At 43.9% G+C, this 8,950-nt stretch overlaps 1 protein-coding gene across 3 annotated transcripts; it reads right to left on the bottom strand.

Annotated features, from left to right (window-relative positions):
• Positions 1-457: 457 nt before the first annotated feature.
• On the bottom strand, positions 458-8,867 carry OSER1 (oxidative stress responsive serine rich 1). Of its 3 annotated transcripts, none has more exons than XM_085853709.1 (5): positions 8,613-8,867; positions 5,651-5,832; positions 5,479-5,565; positions 1,645-1,722; positions 458-1,509 (listed from the first exon to the last, which is right to left on the bottom strand). In XM_085853709.1, the coding sequence occupies exons 2-5, from the start codon at positions 5,818-5,820 to the stop codon at positions 831-833; spliced, it is 1,014 nt and encodes a 337-aa protein (XP_085709835.1). In that variant the 5' UTR covers positions 5,821-5,832; positions 8,613-8,867; the 3' UTR covers positions 458-830. The 3 variants fall into 3 exon arrangements, with proteins under 3 accessions (XP_085709835.1, XP_085709834.1, XP_085709836.1); XM_085853708.1 differs by having other exon boundaries at positions 8,702-8,864; XM_085853710.1 differs by lacking the exon at positions 1,645-1,722 and having other exon boundaries at positions 8,702-8,864.
• Positions 8,868-8,950: the final 83 nt, after the last annotated feature.

The following is an 8,950-nucleotide window of genomic DNA, read 5'->3' as shown; positions in this document are numbered from 1 at the left end:
CAAGTATGTATCAAATTTTTACCTGACTTTACTTCTGACCTCTTGATGCCAAAATCTAATCAGTTAAGCTTTTCATCAAAATGTATACTTGTACCAAATTTGGTCAAAATGCCATTACTGGTTCACAAGTTAGCATGGTAACAGAATTGGTACCAAACAGGACCTCAAACCTCTTAATCCAATATCAGTTATTTTTTGCATCATTATACATACTTGTACAAAGTTTGACTTGGATTCCTTCAGCCATGATCAAGTTATCACGGAAACGAAAACATACGACGGAACACGGATGGACGGACAGACAGACAGACAGACATCCCAAAAACATAATGCCTCTGGCCACTTCGTCGGCAAAGGCACAGAAAAATCCCAGTTAGGTTTCAAAAGATTCCCCCCCCCCCCAACCCTCCTCATCACCAGAAGACTAGATTTTAAAATGAAGTAAAGTACCACAAGAAACCACAAATACAACTTTATTATTCACACAATAAATACACTGTATGGAAACATGCCTGGAAAATACACACAAGCTGAGCGAACCCAGGAAGTGATGCTCATTTCTGGAGAGTTCCTGCTAATAGGCAGTGGAAGGGTGAAAACACTGGGAACAAACAATGAATTGTGCAAACATTGTCAACACTCCACATTATCACATGAGAGACCTAAAATGTCCATGGTTAAAATGTCCAATAGGGCTGATGACAAGCAAGTGCAGAGAAAGAAAAATGGGGAGGGGGGTGGGGTTTGGAAATGGAGGTGTTCATCAGGTTAACTATCCTAATCTGCAAAACTTTAGATATTTCTGACAATGTCAGTATCACTCATCATGGTTAGGCATACATCATCTCTGCCATTGTGGACATTTTTTGGGGGAGGTAGAGGAAGTTCTCAAAGTATCCCGAGAGGTCTTCTATGGTTGTATCATCCACCACACGGACTTGTTCAGAACACGAACGTGGTGCGACAACGTTTTGCCCCGTACGTCCCTGTCTCTCCGCTCCTGTTGTTCCCAGGTATCGGCAAGGTGCGTCCATCACTCCCGCGGCCTGGAGGCTCTCTCTGAGACCCGTGAAGCAATACATGCCTTCTGATGGACTTGTGGACGCGTTACAGTCTTTTTGTGCAGTCGCCGAGAGCTGCTGGAAATCTGGTAGGCTTTGCATCGAGTGAGGTCGGAATGCATCGCTGTGTTTAGCCGTGTCTTCTGGAACGGCGGAGGGTGAAATGGCCAAATTTGCTTGCTGAGATTTCTGTGCTTCAACCGCTGCAGCGACTGATGTTCCACTCTGACTACACAAGTGAGAACTTTTGATTGTGCTACTGGTGGGTGTGAGTTTTGGGGAAGCGGACATGCTGAAACTAGGGTACTGTTCAGACCATCTGCTCTGACAAAAAGTCGTCTTGGCTTTTGGCATTGTTGTGCTGAAGTAGGTGAATTTTGGTGGGTGCAGAATTGGAGATTTGGAACGGCGTCTCCGTGGACGAGAGAGGCCAGAACGACCACCCTTCCTGAGAGGATAAGGAAGTACATTAGCGTCTTTGAAACAAACTTTCATTTTGTCTTTAAACAAAAGAAAAAGCACTTGCGAATCTTCACAACTGAAAAGTTTCAAAAAAGAATTAAGTTTATGAACCGGTCATTACCTCCACCACCGAAAGTGGACGAAAGTTACGTATTCACCCCTGTTTGTCTGTCTGTCTGTTTTTGTGTGAGCGGGATATCTGAAAAAGTTAAAATGGAACACAAACAGATTTGTTTTCTTCTGAAAACCATTGAGAATCAGGAATAATGGTCTAATTTGAAGGGGGAAAAAAAAAAACTTGAATTTTTTTTGCTAATCACAAAGTGTTGAAAAAAATCCCCAGAGCGTCGATTTTAAATTTTACCAGTGACGTCACGCCTTGAAGCCATATTGATCCTGACGGTCCTTACGTTGAGAAACAGTGCATGTTGAGCTCAGATTCTGACACTGATAGTTGAGGCGTAAAACTGCACGTGCACCGAGGGCGGACAAGGAGACCTATGTGCGAGGAATCTGTGAAGGGGTAAAGCATCACCTTTGGTAAAGTGATTCTCATCCTGCTTACAGAAAAATTTGTGCATAGCATTCCTCCAAGCACATCCCTTTGTGTACTGCAGTTAGAGCTGAAGGTGGCGGCCTCTTGACAGAGGAATCTGAATTGAAGGCCGGCTGGGCCGGTGACTTGAAGCTGCTGTACAAGGCTGATCCACCAGCCGTTCAGTGGAATGTCAGGGATGTTACGATCTCGATGCTGTCCATCCAATCAACTGTGAACCAAATTCGTTTGTGGAAATACAGGCTGCGGTGAACCAGATAGAAGAGGGTAAAGCTTCTGGCATCTGTAAAGCTACTGGCAAAGCTACTTCTTGGCCTTACTATCAGCCATGACATCTCTTGGGCTGACCACATAGCCAAGCTTCCCTTCAAAGCCAACTTCAGACTGGGAATATTCTGGGAGGAGGGGGCTACTCACAGCCTTCAGGGTCTTTGCCAAAGCTCAAAGGAGTGAGTACTCGTCTCAATTTTTGAATGGGTAGGCTGACTTCAAGGCATCATATTTGACTTCTGGATTCTGTGTGATCTAAAGCTCAATGTCATTGGCATCTCCCACCATGGGACCGAAGCACAATGCATGTTGCCCTCACGTCGTCGACAGGTCGATGGCCTCTCACTCCTCCAATCACCCTTCCTGTTTAAATTCTCAAAATTCAGGTTTGAGATATCTATATTCTGATTCTGATGTACCATACCATATTCCTTTATTCGTCTTTTCTCCCATTTGCGGAATAGCCTTCCAAGGTTTCAAGCAAGTGGTGAATCACCTGACATACAATTTTCCTCCATACCTGTCTTCCAGGTAGTTCATTCCCTTGCTTGTCAATGGTATTTTATTCACCCTGGTAGTTTTAACCCTGTCATCTCTCTCTTCTATCTTGTATATATAAAAAATTTCTAAGCAATCGATTTGCAAATTATCATCATGGCTGGCCATTTGGTCGAGTTTTTAAAGACTTTTTCTTTCTTCACTACTGGTGTGGGTGCCATTCCCATCGTTGCTCACTCTCCCTAACTTGTACTTGGTGAGCCTGGAGAGTGCCACACACACCTGAACATGAATTGAGGGAGGCCATCTTCTGACAGTTGATGGAACAAACTGGTATCCGATGACACAAAGGTTGGAGGTAAGGTGGATAGCAGAGAGGGTGGTGATCAGATTCAGGAAAGTATTGATACTTACATAGATTGGGCAAAAGATTGGCAGATGGAATTTAACCTGAGCAAGTGGAAGGTGTTGTATAAGCCTGGTGTTGGCTTAGTGGTTAGGGTGGCGACTTGGGATCCGAGGGTCCTGAGTTCAAGCCCCGTTGGCTGCTGAATTAACACCAGCGGGTTGACTCAGCCCGTCATCCTTCCGAGGTTGGTGAAATGAGTACCAGTGTACTGGTCCCGGTGTATGCCCCGGTTAGAATAGGTGTACCATATCCCTGTGTGTCGTAAGAGGCGACCAGGGTTGGCGTCAGGAAGGGCATCCGGCCATAAAACATTGCCTCAAGAAAAAGCCAACCCCTGCACAGCAGGGAAAAATTGCTGTACAAATAGTCATTTTTTATTAAGTGTAAGGTGTTAGGGATGGGAAAGAACAATGAAAATAGAGAAAACATAATATCATTGTTTAAAAATACCATTATTTAAGAAAGGATCCAGAGAATAATTGGGAAACTATAGACCTGTTAGTTTGACTTCAGTTGTGGGGAAGGTGTTTGAGACATTAATTAAAGACGAGATGAGGAACCATTTAAATAAATACAAACTAATTAAAGATAGTCAGCATGGATTTACCAAAGGTAGTTCCTGTCTAACAAATCTTTTAGAGTTCTATGAAACAGTGTGTTATTGGGTCGATGAGGGAAAGGCAGTGGACAAAGTATATCTAGACTTTAACAAGGTATTTGATAAGGTACCACATCAGAGGTTGTTAGCCAAAGTGAAGGCTTGTGGAGTGGCTGCTCAGGTAGCGAAATGGATTCCAAACTGGCTTAGTGATAGGAAGTAAAGAGTGGCTGTGAGTGGGAGGATGTCTTGCTGGGAGGATGTAAGTAGCGGGGTACCTCAGGGATCAGTACTCCAACCATTACTATTCATGATTTACATCAACGATTTGGATAATGGGGTAAAGAGTAAGCTTTCCAAATTTGCAGATGACACAAAGCTTGGAGGTGAGGTGGATAGCATAGGGGGTGGTGATCAGATTCAGGAAAGTATTGATACTTGTATAGATTGGGCAAAAGATTGGCAGATGTAATTTAACCTGAACAAGTGTAAGGTGTTAGGGATGGGAAGGAACAATGAAAATAGAGATTATATGACGCAAGGGGTAATTTTGGAGCGTGCCACACAACAGAAGAATCTGGGGGTGGTAATTGATATGGGAGGTAAGTAGGCAGTACAGTGCCAGGCAGCTATAGGTAAAGCAAATAGGGTTTTAGGTTTTATTCGGAGGGGGATCATTTATAAATCAGAAGAGGTGGTATTAACACTGTACAGGAATTTAGTGAGGACCACATCTAGAATATTTTGTGCAGTTCTGGTCACCACAACTCAGGAAGGACAGAGATGCCACAGAGAGTGTTCAGCACAGGGTACTAGATTGATTCCGGGCCGAGCTCGACTCAGCTATGAGGAGCGGCTGAAGGAGACAAGGCTTTATACACTAGAAAGGAGGTGGTTACGAGGAGATATGATAGAGATGTTTAAGATAATGAAAGGTATCGATAAAATAAGTGGAGAAGAATTATTCAACAGAGTAGACAGTGATAGGACCAGGGGCCATAGCCTGAGAATAAAGAAGAGAGTTAAGACGGCAGGAAGGTAGGGGACTTTCACTCAGAGAGTAGTTAATGCCTGGAATGGTCTCCCTGGAAAGGTAGTGGCAGCAGAAACAGGAGATAAGTTTAAATTAGAATTAGATAGGTACCTGGAAGTTATGGAGATAGAGGGGAATGGGGATGTTGACAGGACTTTTTGACACAAAAAGGAGAAACAGGAGAAAGGAGAAAAACAGGAGAAAAAAAGGAGAAAGAGTTGACAGGAGAAAAACACAAAAACGACAGAAACTTAAAATAGATTAAAAAAAAAAAAATCGATTTTTTTTGCATTTTCTTCTTTGGATCTTGTATTGATAAATTAGTATGGTGTTCACGCAGGCATGATGGGCTGAATGGCCTCCACCTGTCTCTGATTTCCTTGTATTTCCATAAAGGACGTTGTTATCTGACCCTCCTTACAGACCGTATTATATTTTGATTCCCTGACATGCATGGTTGGTTTTCAGTCAATTGTCACCCTTTCAAAACGTCTATAATCAATTACTGAACCAAAGTTTATATTTTGAGTCATTCGGTCCCACACAGCATTTCCAACAACAATGTACATCCAATTCAGCTTTGGACCGTACCTCGTCCAACTGTCAGCCAGGGCTGGCGGTAACACCGGACTTGCAGCCACAGTCTTCTCGTGAAGACCGGTTGTTGCCTGGTTGGGCCTGTAATGAAAATAAATATGCATCCTCAGTTACTCTCAAGGAATCACAATCTCTCAAGAGGGAAATCTTATGCAATCGTACCCACCCATCAATGTCAACACGTAGTTTTTTGAAAGCCGCTTGCAGGCAATAATCGTCGGTCTTCAATGCAGACCTGTCTGCCTCCTTTGGCGGACACATTATAGGTGTTCGCAGTGGCGCAGCAACGTGACGGGGATTCGTGACTCGAGCTCGAGGTCTCTCTCCTCCCGCCATGCAGTGCGAAACCTGTTCGTAAGTACAACATTAAAATTACTTTTCTTTTCGACAGAACTTAAGGAACATCATTATGAGGGGTGACGATTCGTCTCATGTGCGTGTGTTATACAACTGTAAGAGTATACTAGACATAGATAGGACAATTTAAAGATATATGGAAGAATCTCGGAGATTATTTCATCCAGTGATTGATGATATCTATATCCTGTTGATGCCCTGTTGCCATGAAGCCCTGTTGATGATATCTATATCTATATACATGTATAAAAAGATGAAGGCATTTCTGTGTTCGTCGTAATCTTAGCAATCAGGGCTAATACGTCAAAATCACGTCCGTCAAAACTGAGATGAATGTGCGGAGTATGTTTGACAGGTTTACTCTCAATCTCGTGGAAAAAAAAAATAAAAATAAAAAGGAAAATCAGTCGTGTGTGTGTGTGTGTGTGTGTGTGTGTGTGTGTGTGTGTGTGTGTGTGTGTGTGTGTGTGTGTGTGTGTGTGTGTGTGTGTGTGTGTTTGATTTTGTATCGCCACCAGCATTGTTGGGTATCGCGGACACTCTGCTCAGAGGTGGTAGGACGGGGCATTCTGCCTTCAAATTACCCCTCAATCTGGCTTCGGTCAACAAAGCGATGTGCAATGTGAAAAATGATTCCGGACCAGGTATGCTCCTCAAACGCTGTAACTTGATCATGTGGGACGAATGTACGTCACACAAGCAGGCTTTCGAAGCACTTTGCCCAACTCTCCAAGATATTCGGGAAAATGGTATACCCATGTGCGGAGTGACAGTTCTTCTTGCTGGTAATTTCAGCCAAGCTTTTCCCATAATTTGGCGGGGTACTCAAGCCGATCAAGTCAACGCGGGTCTAAAATCATCAGTGCTGCGGCGAAATGTTGAAAAAAAAAAAAGACCCTCCGTACTAATATACCCGTGCATTAATGAGGAGATCATCGTGCACACCAGTTCACCACTCTTCTGCTCAACATTGTTGACGGTAAAATCAAGCCCGATACCGGTGACGGCTTCGTCCTCCAACACGAAAATCTGGTTGCAGTGATAAGTTCCTACAATAATTTGATAAACGGCGTGTTTCCTAATTTTTAGCTCACCTGGAACTTCTGGGGGAGCTTATGGGATGGCGTGTCGTCAGTCAGTCAGTTCGTCAGTCGTCCAGAAACACTTGCAATTTCTCTGGAATCGCACACACGATTTTGATGAAACTTGACCACAACCTTCATCACCCAGTATGTACCAAAGTTTGTTCACATTGGAATTAAAAAAAAAAAATTAAAAAATTAAAAAACGGTTCCTACAGAGGTTTACGGGGGTGGGGGGTTTGCTCCCCAGAATAGGTATTTGCCATAACATTGGTTCATTGGTCCATTTTGCTGATTCTGTACCACGTTGATTTCCTCCTCAGCATCATTAATGTACCAGGTGAGCACCCAGGGGTATTGCCCCTATTTTTCACAAAATGATGGAAACACTGATTTGTTGTTGCAACAGGCAACACTATCCCCACGAAACGACGTCGTTCATACACTGAATCAATGACGATTGGAACTATTGGAATGTGTGCCCAGTGAAGAAGTCACCCATAAATCCATTGACACTGTTCCGGACGTGGATCAAATCGTTCACCATCCTGTCGAGTTTCTGAACGAGTCGCATCCTCAGAGCGTGCCACCTCATGAGCTGAAATTGAAAGTCAGGACAGCAATGATGCTTCTTCGTAATCTGTATTCCCCCAAAATTGTGCAACGAAACTCAGTTGGTCGTGCAGCAGCTGATGGAAAAAAAATCTCATAGAAGCTACGATCTTCATCGGAGAGTTCTCGAGAGGGAATGAAGTCGATTCCCCCGAACACCACTCACTCCCAGCGAGTGTCTATTGAAATTCAAGTGGCTCCAATTCGTCGTGTCAAGAAAACAAGGCACAAGGACAAACGCTCCACCAAGCAGGACTTCATCGAGCAACCATGTGTTTCATGTGGTCAGCTTTATGTCGGATGCTCCAGAGTTGGGACTGGAACGAGTTTTGTTCATGTGTGCAGATGATGGACGAACCAGGAATGTAATTGGTATACCTGGAAGTTCTCACATTCAATAAGCCTGATTTAATCAGTGAATAACAAAGCCTACAATCTCCAATTCGTCGAAGATGGCTATCCTGCTATTATATATACTAGTGCGTGCCCATACCTTGAAAAGACATCATATTGTCAATTGTGACATCATATTAAACGAAGAATTGTGACGTCATAGCACTGTGTCCTGTCATTGGTTTGGTAAATAAATGGCAATAACTCGGGAACCACTTGTCCGATTAATATCAAACCTTGAAAAGGGAGGCCGTTTGCCATTGCAGCAGTAGTTGGGGAAGGAATATTTGTAATTTGTTCAGGGTGCCGGCGATAGCTCGCCTACTATGAGCGAAGGACACCGTGGGATCTTTAACGACCACCAACTAATGCGGACGGACAAGACGCACAGTTTAACGTCCATCCGAGGGTCGGCACACACGTTGATGAATCACCCAACCTGTGAAACACCGGGACGGCAGTTTATAGCTGGGTCGGGATTTGAACCCAGGCGAGACATGCGCGAACCTCTCGCCTACCCATCCATATAATGTATGATTATTATTATTATTATTTTATTTGACTGTTATCTCAGGCTCATGAAGAAGCTTTTACACACGCAGGACAAAGACATTGGGAGACATCACTTAACCGACTCCGATCAATCTGAACGAAAGTTGTAAACAACACACACACAGTACGTACTGTGACTGTGTGACTAGTTACAATGAGTGACTCATCGTGCCTTGGCTTCCAGTACGTTCTACAACTTCTAACGGTCGTTTTTACCCCACCTGTGCTGAGGTACGCCGGAGACCAACAGAACGTACGAACGATCTTCTACAATCGACACGAAACCATCGACTCAAAGTGGACTCCGTCCGCTACGGCCTAAAACGCGCGGCCCGTCCGCTGACGTAGTTGCGTCGTTGAGAGCGACGCACTGTGTGCTCTGTTGACGTAGGAACGTTTCCAACATGAAATTACGTCATGACGTCATCACGTCGACCGATCGGCATTGCGTCGTCGACCAAATTATTTTT

The sequence above is a fragment of the Eptatretus burgeri genome, chromosome 14, assembly GCF_056783735.1.
Source record: "Eptatretus burgeri isolate ZD-2024b chromosome 14, Ebu_testis_v1, whole genome shotgun sequence".
NCBI lineage: Eukaryota > Metazoa > Chordata > Myxini > Myxiniformes > Myxinidae > Eptatretus > Eptatretus burgeri.
Note: the sequence above shows the minus strand (reverse complement) of the source record. Positions and strands in the feature narration are given on the sequence as shown.

What these genes read in the sequence shown, in the direction of transcription:
- OSER1 (XM_085853709.1), bottom strand. Translation starts at nt 5,820, where the DNA reads ATGGCGGGAGGAGAGAGACCTCGAGCTCGAGTCACGAATCCCCGTCAC. An exon ending in CTACGTGTTGACATTGATGG is followed by an intron (nt 5,566 to 5,650) that starts GTGGGTACGATT and finishes TTTTCATTACAG; the next exon opens with GCCCAACCAGGCAACAACCG. An exon ending in CTGGCTGACAGTTGGACGAG is followed by an intron (nt 1,723 to 5,478) that starts GTACGGTCCAAA and finishes TAACTTTTTCAG; the next exon opens with ATATCCCGCTCACACAAAAA.